The following is a 17,957-nucleotide window of genomic DNA, read 5'->3' on the forward strand; positions in this document are numbered from 1 at the left end:
CTAAATTACCAACAATGAGGTGCTCTGAAACCAATATACCTTAAAACTGAGGAACAACTGAGTACATCCATGTGAAATGAATAAAGAATATTGCCTTCATATTGCTGTGATTTAATAAACAGGCTTGAAATATATGTTATTAACAATTACATAAAGAGCTAGAAGAGTAAAAATTATAAAATTTTAAAACTCTGTTATGAACCTGTGCATTAATATGTTCAATACTAGAATTTTGTTGAGATATATACATTTTATAATCCAAAGCAATTATTACTCTGAAGCATGCAAACACCATATACAAGTTTAACACATTGTATGTGACTAAATTATTAATTTTCATATGAGCAAGTGATAAACTCATTTATTTAAAAACAGGTATATCATAGGACATGATCCCAGCAGCTGGTTAAAAGTTGACTCAAGGACTGGTGAGATACAGTTTTCTAGGGAATTTGATAAGAAGTCAAAATATATTACCAATGGGATATATACAGCAGAGATCCTGGCTGTAGATGGTAAGAAAATTTATTTTCAATATTTTAATAAAATTATTATTTCACTAAATATAAGTATTACTCTAATGTTGATAGTAAATTGACTCAAAATATATCATTCAGTGGTGTCTACAAGACTTATAGAGAGTTCTAAATACCTTAGACCAAGAACTGAATTCAGTATACTTACAACCATAATTTACATTTGTCATAATTTATTTCACCTACTTCTAAAAAAGAATTATATGTTGCTTACAGTGTAAAACATAAAAGTTAAAATGTATAAATTTAACTCATTTTCTGTTTATGGCCTTATCTCTTGAGATGGTTAATCCAATGTGCAAAGTATGTTAGGAATGTTTACTTAAAGTGCTGCAAGGTGTGCACAAAGTTCATTTGGGGATGACCTATGGGAAAGGCAGTGTCCCAAAGAGCAGAGTTATTTTAGTCACTAAAACTGAGCTACATTGAGAAGCCTGTGTCAGTGTTGCTTGATTAGTTTAGACATGTTGCCCAAAGTAAGATGTTAAGAATCAAGAACCACAAGGTTATTCCAAATATAAGATCCAAATTAAAAGTCATAAGCACAGATTCACTGAATTAACTTATAACTGAGCTGCTTTCCATTTGGGAAAATCTATTAGGCTTTCCTCTTGGTGAGTAGCAACAGAAATGTGTTTATCAATAGTTAATGATTCTCACTGCCTAGGAAACCAGCGACTACAGAACAAAATAACAGAAAAGGTCAGTAACCAGGAGAGAAGGAGGAGAATAGATGTCCCAGATATATACCTAATAGAAGATAGATACTATAGGTTTGCATTAAGTTTATATCTGAGCTTTACAGTAGCAAGCAAAGAGAAAGATAAATGGGCAGCACAAGATTATAAAAGAAACCATGGTAATACCCAAGCAGTTATGATTCATACATTCTAACCCTCATCCTGTGTCACTTTTAACATCTGGGTCAGTTATATAAATAATACAGTCTTATTTATTATCAGGATTCTCGAAGGCCTGTTCTAAAATGGACTCAGCATGTTGATCAGAGCCTATGTTTGCACATTGATCATATGTGAAAATCTTCAAAAACTAGGATGAAAAGTAGTCATTTCAAGTGAGTAAAGAGAGAGAAAAACTATCAAAATGTATCGGCAAAAAACTAAGCACAAGGGCTATAGTTTATTCACCTAAGCAGAGTGTGTGCACTGGCACAGAGCCATCCAAGTGGTTCAGATAAGGTTGGTCAAAGATGATGGACCACCAGCTCTTCATATAGCAAACGACACTGGGAGCAAATGCTGTCAGCAATAACTTGAGCTGTAGTGGCCATATCAGGAGGCCCTGAGAAAGCTCTGCAGGATCAGAGAATGACACAGAAAACAATGTATGGGATAATCTGTCTCTCTCATGAGAGCCTAAGTCTAGAAAGCCCAAAGCTGAATTGGGTATTAAAAACATACTGTACAAAACCATGGAGGGTATGGGTAGGCTTCCAGTTTATTATCCTTTGATTAACTAAATGGCTCTACCATTCAGGCATGCAAAAAATCATCTTTAAAAGAAGCTCATTGACTAATCCAAAAATGACCTAACAAAATACCCAAAAGATGATAATGTTCTAGTTTACAAATGACAAAACTAAGACCCTTCCCAAGTTAAAAACAAAATAATTCTTTATTCATTGTAACAGAACATAAAATAGAAAAGTGGACTAAAACCCAGCCTGCTATTTCTTGGTCTTTTGCCCTTTCTAATAAACTATACTAACCCAAAATTTGTTCCAAAGAGGTTAGGGGGAAAAATCAAATATTTTTATGTTTTTTTTTCTGAAGTACCTTCTCAGAGAGAAATAGCATCTAATGGATGGAATTAAACAGTCAAAATAGAGAGAAAAATATATATACAAGCAATTATTTAATTTCAATTGTGGTTATTTCAATAACACAGGAATCAATAAGCATCCTGAGATGGAAGGCCCTGAGCTGGAGTCTCATTTATGGGAACAGGGTAGGAATAGAAAGCAGTAAACTTCTCTTCTTTCTATTTAATTAAAGGACATTTAATTTTGCATCTTAGGATGTGTAGGTGTTAGCAGAATAAAATGGAGGCGAAAAAAATTTTAGGAGGAGTGACTAAGATGAGAAAGAATCTTGAGTTAGGAAGAAACTTGTTCAAAGAACAAGAAGCCAGTGTGGTTGGAAGGCTGGGAGCAAAGGCAAGGGTGGCTTCAGATTGGTGAAATAGACAGGAACCTATCATGCTCCATCTCAGGAGTCATTCAGGCTGCTCCTATGTGCTGTGGCATCATCATGAGATATCAGAAATTTCTCCCTGACACCACTTACCCCAACATCCATGATGCTTTGCCATTTCAGATGGCTCTGGGAAAACGGCTACGGGAACCATATGCGTTGAAGTTCCTGACATCAACGATTACTGCCCAGTCATTTTTGCTGAAAGTAATGTCATCTGCATTGCCTCTCCATCAATCCATATATCTGCGAGAGAAGTTAACCATCATTCTTATGGGTCTCCCTTTACCTTTTGTGTTGTTGATCAGCCACCAGGGACAGCTGATTTATGGGATATCAAATCAATAAATGGTAAGTGGAATGCAAACTTGCTCATACTTTAAAGACTGAAAGCAAAAACAATTACCGAAGAGTAACCCCATGTAATATTTTCTATCTCTGTTTCCATGATTCTTGCCATTTTCATATTAAATTTTTTAAAATCTTTCATATACACACAGGCTATTTGGAAAAATTTGAACTGAAATAAAAGTTGAAATGCTTTTCAATACTGCATTTACAAATAGTAGCTTATAAATATCAGTTTATCCATCATTTTATATAAGTGGGGTGCTACATGAATGTTTGATCAGTTTGGAATAAATAGAACCCTTGAAAAACTCACCAGATGTCACAATTCCCTAGCCTATATTATTTCAGGCAAGTCACTTAAATGTCTCTGAAACTCAGGTATGCTATAGATTTACATGTACACATTTTGTCTCACTTAGAAACACGTAAGATCAATGAAATTGTTTTTATAAAGAGATATGAGCTCAGACTTTTTTGTAAGGTTAAAAATTTATACCCAAATTTTGCAATATTAGAATGGTTAGGCAAACTGTGGTACATATTATTAAGACGAAGTACTATCCAGCATACATTAAAATTATAATTATGGGAAGCATTTAGATACAAAAGAATGTGCCAACAAACGTATGTCAAGTATAAAGATCCCAGAGTGTATGTGTGTTTGTACTGTTGCTATATAAAAATGAAGGCACTGATAAAAACCAAGAGTAAATTTCAGGCGACATAACATTAAACATACTTTAGGTTCTTTTTCCTGAAATGTTAAATGTATATTAGAAAGTGAAAAGCTGTAAGAGGACCTCATTTGGGCTAAGATAGTTCCCTAATCTCACATTCATTTAAGCAATAGTTTCTATTAAAGAAATCAATAGGCAATAATAACACAAAGAATTAGGAAAATAATAGTTATTAGAATAATTTTAAATGAAAGGGCAATGATTTAGAATAAGAGATAAAGAACAATATTAGGGAAGATATTTATAAATTATAATCCTAAATAGAAGACTCCAATATTTCCTTTCAGCTCAGTGCTCTTCATTTATTGGACAAACATTCACTGAGTTCATATTATAGGCCAAGGATTATTGCTCTGGAAATAAGCAGCAGGGTCTCAGTCTTCTTTGTAGAAATAACAATCCAGCAGGAAAAAGTCTTTAAAAATTCATTATAAATGTGTTTTGTTTTGTTTTTCAATAAGTACAGCTAGCTCTATGACTAAGGGATCAGGCCCTAAGTTAGTCTGGAGTGTTAGGAAGGGTCACCCCCTCAAGGAATTTTACTTTCTCTTTCCTCTCTTCCCTTTCAGCTACCTCTGCAATCCTGACGGCTGAGCAGCCTTTATCAGCTGGAGTTTACCAAGTCCCAATCCTGGTGAGAGACAGCTACAACAGGGCGTGTGAACTGCCACAGATGGTTATGTTAGACGCCTGCGATTGTGACAACAGCCAGACGTGCTTGCACTCTAGCACTCCGGGCGTCTACACTGGGGATGGCAGCTCAGTTACCAGTGACATATATGGGCCTGTCCCTGGGGACCGCATTGAGGGTTCAAATGTTCGCCTGGGACCAGCAGGGATTGGCATGATCGTTCTGGGCCTCTTACTACTGCTTTGTAAGTACTGGGTTAAATCCCTCTTCTCGACAGTTCTCCAAGATAAGAATATAACCAGGCTTACTGGGAGGCTAGATTCATTTCGCCATTTCTTTTTGGTATCTATGGCAACTTTTGTGGAAATCTGGGAATAAACAATGGGATTGGTAAGGGCATGTGCTTGTTCAATAATGATAACTAAAAAGGTCTAGAATGAGTGAGGGTCGTAAAGATGGGGACCACATGCAAATCCTAAGTATAATATAGCAGAGCATAAAGTAAATCTTACAGTGACAATTTCAGCAGAGTGCTTTAAGGGTAGAAGGTCGAGAAGTCTTTCTGGTGGAAGGGGCTTTGAGGATTTTCATAGAAGGAGGATGGTGAATCTGAAACGCAATCTAGGACAGAGGAACAGCACAAACGTGAACAGAGAGAGGGATGGGAGGGCACAGAACACTCAGGGAGCCGAGAAGCTAAAAGGTAGGCTGGGAGCCATAACACAGGAACCTTCATGATAGACCGAGTGTCCTGGGCTTCAGTCCGCAGGAAATGAGGGGTCAGTGAGGACGTGTAGACTCAGGTGACCCGCTCACTCTGCTGGAGTTGGAAGCAGGGAGAAGAGACTAGAGAGGAGGATTAGCCTCTGGGCTCTGGATGAGTGTCTAAACTAGGACCAAAGTCACAGAAATGGCAAAGTCACTAAACAAAAGTTTTAAAAAGGGTCCTCTTCTCCCTATACCATTTTTAAAAACATATAGATCCTTAAAGGAGAAATTCTTCATGTGTTTTAAGTGGCCCTTGCAACACTTAGATTTTGTGATCAAAAATTGGATTCTAAAGTTAAAGATGATTAAACTCTTCAAACTATAATATTAATATGTTTTAATGGATGAATACAAGCTAAAGCATTATTGGTTTTGAGGTACTAAAAAATAATAACTAACTTTGGGGTAGGCTTTCTTTATTAAAACAATCTGAGTTTCAAGGCTATCCAAAGATCATGAGTGACTCTCATAATGACATTAGAGACATTTTCCCAGGACGTGATTCTAAGTAACTGAGCCAAGGTGCCCGCTTACCTTTAAGCCAGTAGTTCTTAACCTTAGCTGCACATTAGAATTACTTGGAGGTCTTTAAAAATCACTCCTGCCCAAACAGGACTATTCAAGATGAGACCCAAGTTGCACTATGTTTAAGCTCCCTGGTGAAGCTAATGCGCAGTTTAGGGACTGAAACCCAGAATCAGCTGCCATTTCCAGCAGGCTAGCACTCAGATTTCATGACTCTTTCTGAGCCAGGCAAAGAAAGCACAAGAGTCATTCAGTTGATGGTAGCATAGGAGGGGAATACCTTTGAAGATAAATTCACTTCTTCTCAATGGAGAAGTACAGGGTCAATGATGGGGGTGGGGGTGATGATAGGGGAAAGGGTCCTATCCAACACCTTACATTCCCAAAGGGCCTCAAACTAACACTTTTGATGTTAGCTCCAAATGAGATGATGAATAGAGTAGCTATATTTGGTATGTGTTACAAACATTCATTTTCTTAATTAAAAAACGCCTCTGTTAGACAGAGCTCACGCCCATGATGGTGCATGACCCTGCACACATCTAAATTCACAGAAACATAGTGCGGTGGAGCCCCTGCTAGAGGCTACCAAATCTAGTTCTTTCCAGAAGGCTTTCTGGAAATGTATAAAGTTGATCCATCTCTCTTCAGGAGCAGATGGTAAAATTGTTTTAATTTCCCAGCTTTGATATTTTCTTCTGTATTTCTAATTAACCCATTTGCCAAAATGCACGTTATGCTAGAAAATTAGAAAAGTATAACAAGCAACCAGAGTGAACCCAAAGAACTAAACTGAGTGTATTCTAGAATATTAGAAAAGTTGTCTGTATTTATGAACTAAAGTATAGAATTGAGGTGAATGGTTCCATTATAGTTTATGGATGTCTTAATAAATATAAATAGCTCCATTAAGCTTAGTGGATAATATTCGATTGATTCATTTTAAGTGTAAATATAATGAGGGTTGAAGAAGGGTCCTATCTCTAAGTTCTACTGTATCCAATTCTTTTGTTAACATGTATTGATCATGTATTTAACTTACATGTGTGTATACTATGTTTGGTCACATGAGTTTGTGTGTATTGGTTTCCATGTGGGTATAGCAAATACATCAATATCAACAGAGAGGGTCTATGTGTATACACATATACATATCCAGGTACCTGCTCATATGCACATGTTCATGGAGGTTTATACATGTTTACTCATGTATGTACACACATATACATAGGCTTACAAATACATAGACATAGACAGATGACTATATGTGAGTACACATATATAAATGTGCATGTATTTATGGGGAACTTAGGAATCATAAAATTTTATTTTAATCCTGAGTCTGTCACCAACCAGTTCAGGAATATTAGGCTAGAAGAAAGACAGGACCACACTTTCCTAACCTGTCAGTAAAGAAGCTAGACTATATGATCTCAAACTCCCTTCATTCCAGCTCTAAAAGTCTGTGATTTGGTGGTTTTGTATTTATAAACATGGATATGTGTGCTCAGTCCTTTAGGGGGAAAACTGATGCTTTCTCACATTTGGTTCCAAATATGATGCCACATTTTCCCAAAAATGATACACTCAATGACTTCCTAAGTTGAGCAATATGTGCCAACTCTTCCTTTTCACTTTCCTGGGCAGTGTCACCACTCTTGCTGCTCATTTGTTGTTGCAAACGAAGACAGCCAGAAGGCCTGGGGACAAGGTTTGCTCCTGTGCCGGAGGGGGGTGAAGGAGTGATTCAGTCTTGGAGAATAGAAGGGGCCCATCCTGAGGACAGGGTGAGTGCACTGACACTTTCCAGAGAAGCACCAGGTTTCAATGGAAATCTAGCATGACAGTTCTACAGCACACAAAAATCAAAAGATGTCAATTTTAAATGTTTAACATCAAACATTTAAAACATTAGGTCATTTACTTGTTTTTATTTTCATTTTTTTAAGTTTCTTTATCTTTATTATTGAAAATATTACAGATGTCCCCTTTTTACCCCCATTGATTCCCTCCGCCCTTCATCCACCCCACCCCTAAACCTTCCCCAGACCGGTGTCTGTGTCCATGGGTTATGCTTATAAACATGTAAGTTCTTTGATTAATCTCTCCCCACCTACACCCCACTCCACACCTTCCCTCTGAGAGCCCTCAGTCTGTTCCATGCTTCTATGTCTCTGGATCCATTTTGTCCATCAGTTATTTTGTTTATTATATTCCACATATAAGTGAGATCATGTGGCATTTGTCTTTCTCTGACTGGCTTATTTTGCTTAGCGTAATACTTCCTAGTTCCCCCCATGCTGTGCCAAGGGATAAAAGATCCTTCTTTTTTACAGCTGCATAGTATTCCATGGTGTAAATGTGCCACAGGTTTTTTATCCACTCATCTACTGATGGGCACTTGGGCTGTTTCCAGATCTTAGCTATTGTAAATTGCACTGCTGTGAACATAGGGGTGCATAAGTTCTTTGTGATTGGTGTTTCGGGTTTCTTAGGATATATTCCTAGAAGTGGGATCACTGAATCAAATGGCAGGTTAATTTTTAATCTTTTGAGGAAACCCCATACTGCTTTCCATAGTGGCTGCACCGGTCTGCATTGCCACCAACAGTTACTAGGACGCCCTTTTCTCCACACTCTCGCCAGCACTTGTAGTTCATTGACTTGTTGATGGAGCCATTCTGACAGGTGTGGAGTGATACATCATTGTGGTTTTAATTTGCATCTCTCTGATAATTAGCGACGTTGAGCAGTTTTTCATATGTGTCTTAGCCATCTCTTTGGAGAAGTGTCTATTTAAGTCCTTTGCTCAATTTTTAATTGGATTTTTTGTCTTCCTTTTGTTAAGTTGTATGCGTTCCTTATATATTTTGGATATTAATCCTTTATCAGATGTGTCATTGGCAAATATGTTTTCCCATACAGTGGGTTCCCTTTTCGTTCTGTTGATGGTTTCTTTTGTTGTGCAGAAGCTTTTTATTTTGATGCAGTCCCATTTATTTATTTTCTCCTTCGTTTCTCTTGTCCTAGGAGATGTATCAGCAAACATATTGCTATGAGAGATGTCTGAGATTTTACTGCCTATGTTTTCCTCTAGGATTTTTATGGTTTCATGTCTTACATTTAAGTCTTTTATCCATTTTGTTTACCTTTGTGTATGATGTAAGTTGGTGGTCTACTTTCATTTTTTTGGATGTACCTGTTTAATTTTCCCAGCACCATTTATTGAAGAGACTGTCTTTATTCCATTGTATGTTCTTGCCTCCTTTGTCAAATATTAATTGACCATAATAGTGTGGGTCAATTTCTGGGTTCTCTGTTTTGTTCCACTGATCTCTATGTCTGTTCTTGTGCCAGTACCAGACTGTTTTGATTATGGTGGCTTTGTAGTATAACTTGATATCCAGTATTATGATCCCTCCAACTTTGTTTTTCTTTCTCAAGATTGCCGTGGCTATTCAGGGTGTTTTTGGTACCATATAAATTTTCAAAGTGTTTGTTCTAGATCTGTGAAATATACTGTTGGTATTTTAATAGGGATTGCATTGAATTTATAGATTGCTTTGGGTAATATGGACATTTTAATGATGTTAATTCTTCCAACCCATGAACATGGTATATTTTCCCATTCGTTTATATCTTCCTCCATTACTTTTTTCAGTGTCCTGTAGTTTTCTGAGTACAGGTCTTTTACATTTTTGGTTAAGTTTATTCCTAGGTATCTTATTTTTTTAGTTGCAATGGTAAATGGGATTTTTTCTTTAGTTTCTCTTTCTGAGAGTTCATTATTGGTGTATAAAAATTCCATCAATTTCTGGGTGTTAATTTTGTATCCTGCTACCTTGCTGAACTCATGTATTAAATCTAGTAGTTTTCTGGTGGAGTCTTTAGGATTTTCTTTGTACAATATCATGTCATTCTGCAAATAATGACAGTTTTGTTTTCTCCTTTCCAGTTTGGATGCCTTTTATGTTTTCTTCTTGTCTGATCACTGTGGCTAGATCTTCCAGTGCTGTGCTGAATAAGAGTGGTGAAAGTGGACACCCCTGTCTTCTTCCTGTTCTTAGGGGAAATGGTTTTAGTTTTTGCCCATTAAGTATGGTGTTGGCTGTAGGTTTGTCATATATGGCTTTTATTATGTTCAGGTATGATCCCTCTATTCCCACCTTGCGGAGAGTTTTTATCAAAAACAGATGTTGTCTTTTATCAAATGCTTTTTCTGCATCTATTGATATGATCATGTGATTTTTATCTTTCAGTTTGTTTATGTGATGTATCATGTTTATTGATTTGCGAATATTGTACCAGCCTTGCACCCCTAGAATAAATCCCACTTGGTCATGGTGTATAATCCTTTTAATATATTGCTGGATCCAATTTGCTAACATTTTGTCAAGGATTTTAACATCTATGTTCATTAGGGATACTGGCCTGTTTTGTAATGTCTTTATCTGGTTTTGGAATTACCAGGTATGCTGGCTTCATAAAGAGTTTGGAAGTGTTCCTTCCTCTTGGATTTTTTGAAATAGTTTGAGGAGTGTAGGCATTAATTCTTCTTTGAATGTTTGGTAAAACTCTCCTGTGAAGCCATCCAGACCAGGGCTTTTGTGTGCTGGGAGCCCTTTGATTACTGCTTCAACTTCATCAGTAGTTATTGGCCTATTCAGGCTTTCTGACTCTTCCTGATTGAGTTTTGGAAGGTTTTATTTTTCTAGAAATTTGTCCATTTCATCTGGATTGTCTAGCTTGGTGGCATATAGTTGTTCAAAGTATTTTCTTACAATCCTTTGTATTTCTGTTGGGTCAGTTGTTATTTCATCTCTTTCATTTCTGATTTTATTTATTTGGGCCCTCTCTGTTTGTTTCTTGATGAGTCTGGCTAAAGGTTCATCAATCTTATTTATCTTTTCAAAGAACAAGCTCTTGGTTTCATTGATCTTTTGTATTTTTTTTTTTAGTCTCTATGTTATTTATTTCTGCTCTGTTCTTTATTATTTCCTTACTTCTACTTACTGTGGGCTTTTCTTGTTGTTCTCTTTCTAAGTTTTTAAGTTGTAGGGTTAGAGAGTCTATTAGAAGTTTTTCTTGTTTTTAGGTAGGTTTGTAGTGCTATAAACTTCTCTCTCAGGACTGCTTTCATTGTGTACCATAGACACAACGGGAATTGTTGTGTGTTTATTTTCATTTGTTTCCAGGAAGTTTTTGATTTCTTTCTTGATCTCTTTGGTAACCCATTCATTGTTTAAAAACTTGCTTTTTAGCCTCCGTATGTTTGAATGTTTTTTAGTGTTTTTACTGTGGTTGATTTCTAATTTCATGCCATTGTGGTCCAAGAAGATGCTTGATGTGATTTCAATCTTCTTCAACTTGTAGAGATTTGTTTTGTGTCCTAGCATGTGGTCTATCTTTGAGAATGTCCTGTGTGCACTTGAGAAGAATGTGTATTCTGTAGCTTTGGGATAAATGTTCTGTATTTAAATTCAATTAAATCCATCTGATCTAATGTGTCATTTAGGGTCACTGTTTCCTTGTTGATTTTTTGTCTGGAAAACCTATCCAGTGAAGTCAATAGGGTGTTAAATTCCCCTAGTATAATTGTATTGCTGTCAATCTCTCCCTTAAAGTCCTCTAGAAGTTTGTTTTTTTTTTAATTTAGGTGTTCCTATATTGGATGCATATATGTTTATCAGGGTTATATCCTCTTGTTGGATTGATCCCTTTAGTATTATGTAATGACCTTTCTTGTCTCATGTTATGGTCTTCATTTTGAAGTCTATTTTGTCTGATATGAGTATTGGTACCCTAACTTTTTTTTCATTTCCATTTGCATGGAAAAAATTTTTCCACCCCTTCATTCTCATCCTGTATGCACCTTTTGTTCTGAGGTGGGTCTCTTGTAGACAGCTTATATGTGGGTGATATTTTCTTATCCATTCAGCCACCCTATATGTTTTTATTGGGGCACTTAATCCATTTACATTTAAGGTTATTATTGAAAGATACTTATCTACTGCCATTTTATTTCTTTATGCCTATGTTTCTCATTCTCTCTATTTCTACTTCTAATTATAGCAGTCCCTTTAGCATTTCCTGCAATGCTGGTTTTATAGTGATAAACCCCTTTAGTCTTTTTTTGTCTGGGAATCTCTTTATTCCACTATCTATCTTGAATGATAATCTTGCTGGAAGTAGTCTTGGTTTCAGATCCTTGTTTTGTATTACCTTGAATACTTCGTGTCATTCCCTTCTGGCCCATAGAGTTTCTGATGAGAAGTTAGCTGACAGCCTTATGGAAGCTCCTTTGTAGGTAACAGATTGCTTTTCTCTAGCTTCCTTTAAGACTCCCTCTTTGTCTTGAATTCTTGGCATTTTAATTATGATGTGCCTGAGTGTGGGCCTCTTTGGATTCTTCTTGCTTGGGACTCTCTGTGCTCCTGAGCTTTTTCCTTGATCAGGTTAGGGAAGTTTTCTGCCATTATTTCATCAAACAGGTTCTCTAACCCTTGTTTACTTTCAACCTCCTCTGGTATGCCTATAATGTGAATATCGTTATGTTTCATGTTGTCCCACAGCTCCCTTAGACTGTCCTCCTTTTTTTTAATTGTTTTTACTTTTTGAGTCTCTGAGAGATTTTTTCTACCCTGTCTTCTAATTCACTGATTTGGTCCTCAGCTTCCTTTAATCTGCTGTTTATTCCTTCCAATGTATTCTTTATTTCTGCTATGTCATTCTTAATTTCCTTCATAGTTTCCGTATCGTTTTTCATGCTGTTGAGCATCCTTACAATCAGTATTCTGAACTCTATATCTGAGAGATTGCTTATCTCCATTTCATTAGCTCTTTTTCTGAAAACCAAACATTTATGTTTAATGTGTTTTTTCTTTTTTCTTTTCAGGATGTGTCAAATATATGTGTACCAATAACAGCTTCTAATACCCAGGATCGTATGGATTCCTCTGGTCAGTGGACACCAAAATCTGTTTTTCTTTTTAAAATTTGCAAAATTATTCAACCAGATAAACCTCATTTATAAGTACCTTTAGAAAAATAGCATATCTATTGATCTTTTTGTATGATAGTATATGAGAAGGAAAGTTACACATTAGAAGTGGTCACCTCGTTTATCTATCTTACACTACAGACAGTGAAGTATGGTATAGCAATTAAAATGGTAAACTTTGGAACCAGAATGCATGTGTAGGATTCCCAGCTCTGTCTCTTTAAGTCCCTGGACAAAACACTTAACCTCTCTGGGCCACAGTTTTCTCATCATTGAAATTCAGTTTAAGATAGCACCTACTTCAAAGTGTTGCTGTGAGGAGTAAATAAACATGTACATATATACATATGTGTTTATATCATACATATATTATATATAGGATATATATGTGATTTATGTATATATGTATGCGTATATCATAAAATGCACATTACAATAGTGCTTGGCACAGAGTAAGTGTTACTGTAGCCACTATTTGTAATAGAGGCTGTTAAAAAACAAAAAGGAAAACAAAAAAATATCAGAAAATATGTTCTTTAAATAATAAACTGAAGAACTTTTCTTAAATTCACACATGCATTCACCTTACCAGTCTTATACTCTCCTAACTTACCAAGTCTACGCACACCTAAAACTGTTGAAAAATACCCAGCTATTGGGCAGGGATTGAACAAAGTAGAGAGGTTACCCAGTTCTACAGCAGGCATGAGATTTCTCCTAGATGGCTCTTTAGTATTTCAAGCCAGACTCTTTGGATCCAAAGAGCCTAAGGAGATTGAACAGTCCTATGAAAACCAGCTCTCCACCCAGCACCAGAGTGAATGAGGACTGTGAGTTCCAGTTTCTGCAAACACATCACTGGCCTTGCTTTGGAAGGTTCTGGAGTGAGTGCGAACCTTCTCAAACAGACCAGGGGAGCTTGCCAGAGGCAGCATTGGAAGGAACTGGTTCAGGCACAGAGGCCCCACTCCTCTTGGCTAGTACTAGACCTTTAAGTCTAGGGGCAAAGTTTGTACAAATGGGAGAAGGCCAAGTCATGTAGCTGGCTCCCTCTTCACTTGCTTTTTCATCAGTGAGCCTGGAGATGGTGGCTGCAATTCAAATCACTCCTTGCCTAGTTCTGCTGTTGTGTGGGAGACAAAGCGCACAGCAGGCAGTGCTGGCAGTGGTTTACCTGGACACACAATGCAGAAAACTCAAGCACTGTTACATGAACACCCTCTCCTTACAGAAATCTACACTAACACCTACGCGGGCGGAGGAACGGTTGAAGGAGGCATATCAGGAGGGGAACTCAACACAGGTCTTGGGACAGCCGTTGGCCTGGCAGCTGGAGGAGCAGTGGGGACACTGAGAAGGAGGAGTTCGACACTAGGAACCCAGAGGGAATATGCAGACACCGGCCTGAACATGGCTTTCTTGGACAGCTATTTCTCTGAGGTAATTCCCCTGCATGGTTACACATAAAATAGTCTTGAGACTGAATCATAATAATAACAATGGCAGTAGGCTCTTCTGAAATATGCTCAGTTATTCTTAACCTTTTCCCAATCCAAAATAAAAAAATTTATGTCACTTCTCCTTAAAATACAGAAAGTCAATTTGGGGAAGTATTTCATATTTAATGACATAACACATTTAATACCGTGAGAAAGGCTAGCATCTCTTTTCATTCTCCCCTTCCCTTTTTCCACTTTCCTGTCTTCTGTTTCCTTATGGTTTTCCCACTTTGTTTCCCATGGCAACCACAAAGCAGCAAGATCCTGATCAAGAAAAAAAAAAGTGTATTTATGTCCTTCCCTTATGATATCCTTCCTGCTCTGCAGATGCCCCCAATAGAAAGAAGGAAAAATAAAAGCCAGGATTGGGAAAGAAGAATGGTAACTCAAGAATAGTGTTACCAGTACTTGGTGATGGATCAGGGGCTAGAACACAGGTCTCCTCTACCCAAGGCCCCACCTACCAAGTGTCCCTCACGCAGAGAAGGGATCAGGGGTCTATGAGTGTTCCAAAGGGAAAGCCCCTTGGATGTTGGATGGCCTGGCAGGGTAGCATACAGGGTAAATAAATCCTCTTGTGAATTCTTATTTAGTATGTTTATTTCACTTACTTAGCAGTCCATTTTATCTCACATTTCAGTTAGCCTGTTTTACTCCCCATGTGATAATGCATCAACTTCACAGCTGCTGTTTTAAAAAAAAAAAATGAAAGGGTGTTGTAATTGTAAGCTATATTTTAAAATTGGTGGTTACATATACTATTGCAGACTGTGCATGAATAGGATCGATTATTTAAATGTGTGATCAATACTACAATGTACATTCCACAAATGGGAACAAATTACATGTGTCATAGAAATGATATTTAACAAATCATTCATAAAAACCTCATTAATATTAAAGGTTTATCATTAATGTCAATTTGCACTGGGCATTTTTTCCTAGTGGTTACAGTTGGTGCTTTATAGGACAAATAAAAGCAAAAATGCATTCTCTTTTCTCTGTGGGCACTGAGGCCACCCTTCCCCAAACATTTTAGCTCTCCACTTAAGAAATGGCCCTAGATGTCAGAGGTCATGAGACACAGCCTCTGCCTCTGCCCGAACCTTTGAAAAGCAAAGCCAATGACCTTTTCCTGTCACTTTTCACACCAGTACCACACACCCCAGTAACTAATTCATGCCCCATGCCAGAGGATTCTCCTCTCACCAACTTGCCATTTAAAATATTAAACAGCAAAGGTTTAAGGTAATCCCAATCTCATAAATAATTGACTTCAAGACCTAAAATCATCCATTCCCAATAGTACAATTTAACCCTGGTACAGACCAGAGGGAAAGCAGCCTGATGTAGTATAAAAAGGATAGTGGGATTGGAAGCTGTAGTCTAGAGTGACTTGGGTTTGGGTAATGCCATTCTCCCTCTCTGGGCCTTCAGTGTCCTTATTTATAAAATAAAGAGGAGGTCAGATTATATCAGTGATTCAGATGGTGCTGGGCAGGCCCTACAGGATTTCTTGTGACCCACCAAGGGCCATAGCAGGTGAAAAAGGGGAAAAGAATGGCAGGTCTCTGCTTCCGCCCCACCCCCTTCAAACAGAGAAGTTCCACTTTCACTGATCCTACTTGTTGGGCTCCTATCTAGGATTTCACTTAAGGGGTCTATCATTTAAAATAATTTTAAAATCACAGTAGATAACCTCCTTCCTCCTGTTAACCTAACTCCAGAGACATCCCAGTTCTTTTCACTCAGACCACATAAAACTCCACTGAACATTCTGATATAATCTCTGAAGCTTAGAGATATTTAAATCTTTATACTTGCTTCTATTCTAAGTTGATCAAATACCTCTCCTTAAATAATATTTTGAACACAACTCAATATATTTTATTATTTCTTGACCACCTCAGAAACAAAAGACTGTAAATCCAAAAGGTTAACACATTGTCTTTGATTCGTAATCTGAATAAAATATAAATTTACACTTATTAGCTTTCAAATAAGAGAAATAGACATTTATTCTAATTCTATGCACCATTAATGTATAGTGAACTCCCTAAAAATTTCCAATTATTTAGAAAAACAACAAATAATCAGTGTTTTTCTAGGTTCATTCCATAAAATCTTTTTAAATCACATAGCTCTGAGGCACTGATTATTTTAAGAGAAAATAAACTTCTAATTTCTCATTTTTCTTCTAATTTTAGAAAGCGTATGTTTATGCAGATGAAGATGAAGGTCGACCAGCAAACGACTGCTTGCTCATTTATGACCATGAGGGAGTAGGGTCACCTGTGGGCTCCATTGGTTGTTGCAGTTGGATTGTGGATGATTTAGATGAAAACTACATGGAAACTTTAGATCCAAAATTTAGAACGCTTGCTGAAATCTGCTTAGACACAGAAATTGAACCATTTCCTTCACAGCAAGCCTGTATACCTATCAGTACTGATCTCCCTTTGCTCGGGCCTAATTACTTTGTTAATGAATCTTCAGGAATGACTCTCTCAGAGGCTGAATTCCAGGCAGAAATGGCAATGCCTGAGCCCATGATCCACGGGGATATTGTAGTGACTGAGACTTACACCACTACTGATCAATGTATGCAACCCACTACAATTGTTTTTGATCCTCAGCTTGCACCCAATGTTGTAGTAACAGAAACAGTAATGACACCTGTCTACGATGTTCAAGGGAATCTTTGTGTACCTGCTGAGTTAGCCAATGCACAAAATGTAATCTACACTGAGAGAGTACTGTCTAGTCCTGGCATGCCTGACATGAGGAATAGTAGCATGACTGATGGTTGTATGGGACCTGTGATGAGTGGCAGTATTTTAGTAGGGCCAGAAATTCAAGTGACACAAATGATGAGTCCAGATATTCACATAAGCCAAACCATTGGTTCCACATCCCCAATGACATCTCGACATCGAGTAACACGGTATAGTAACATACATTACTCCCAATAGTAATCGCTTTATGGTCAGTATTCCTTGCCCCTTGTAATCACCAACATATCCATCAAAGATGTTTAATGTACTATATTTAACATTTTAATAGTCAACAAATATTCAAATTTTTTAAATTTAATGGCATTCTTTGATTACATCTTTTTTGGGGGGTAAATATGGCTGAGAACTTTAGATACGCCTTTTTAAATTCTTTCTGATTTTAAATAATATGCCAAAAAACTTGCAGAAATGTGTTACATCCTTTGATACTGTCTAATAAAGAGCACATAACTCATAAGGCGACTCTTAGAGGTCTTCAGGCCTGTAGAACTGGTCATGTAAACCAAGATGCCCTTGTCTTTGAAGGTTGCAAAAGAAGTCTTGTCTGCATTCACCAGACATATGTATCTTTAGAGAATTATCTCTATTAAATATTCTTAATTGAAAAAGTGAGTGAAATGTACCTTATTAAAAAGAAATTGAAAAGGAAGATGGAGCATTTATCAATAGAGAAATAAAGTCATTTGTCTCTTCAAACGGCTTCTTCAGATATGAAATATTTAGGGCATGCATAATCTAATACAGGGAAAGAATTTGCCAGCTAAATGCATCACTGAAAATGGTCTATCAAAAGGAATCATATATATGCATAGGTATGCACTATACATATATACATAAATCAATATGGATTAATTTTTGTTGCACTTTATTGATTTATATCATTAACTGTAAATTAATTTAGA

The 17,957-nt window shown here is 37.0% G+C and overlaps 1 protein-coding gene across 1 annotated transcript in view; it reads left to right on the top strand.

The window, feature by feature from the left end:
- The window catches only part of DSG4 (desmoglein 4), a 37,979-nt gene extending 20,747 nt beyond the window's left edge, over positions 1-17,232 (top strand). The window contains exons 10-16 of the mRNA XM_087819306.1: positions 376-515; positions 2,873-3,100; positions 4,407-4,712; positions 7,409-7,548; positions 12,657-12,720; positions 13,993-14,201; positions 16,468-17,232. Coding sequence (XP_087675432.1) covers positions 376-515; positions 2,873-3,100; positions 4,407-4,712; positions 7,409-7,548; positions 12,657-12,720; positions 13,993-14,201; positions 16,468-17,232 — 1,852 coding nt within the window. The remainder of the gene's footprint in view (positions 1-375; positions 516-2,872; positions 3,101-4,406; positions 4,713-7,408; positions 7,549-12,656; positions 12,721-13,992; positions 14,202-16,467) is intronic.
- Positions 17,233-17,957: the final 725 nt, after the last annotated feature.

The sequence above is a fragment of the Miniopterus natalensis genome, chromosome 7 (assembly GCF_054644295.1).
Source record: "Miniopterus natalensis isolate mMinNat1 chromosome 7, mMinNat1.hap1, whole genome shotgun sequence".
Taxonomy (NCBI): Eukaryota; Metazoa; Chordata; class Mammalia; order Chiroptera; family Miniopteridae; genus Miniopterus; species Miniopterus natalensis.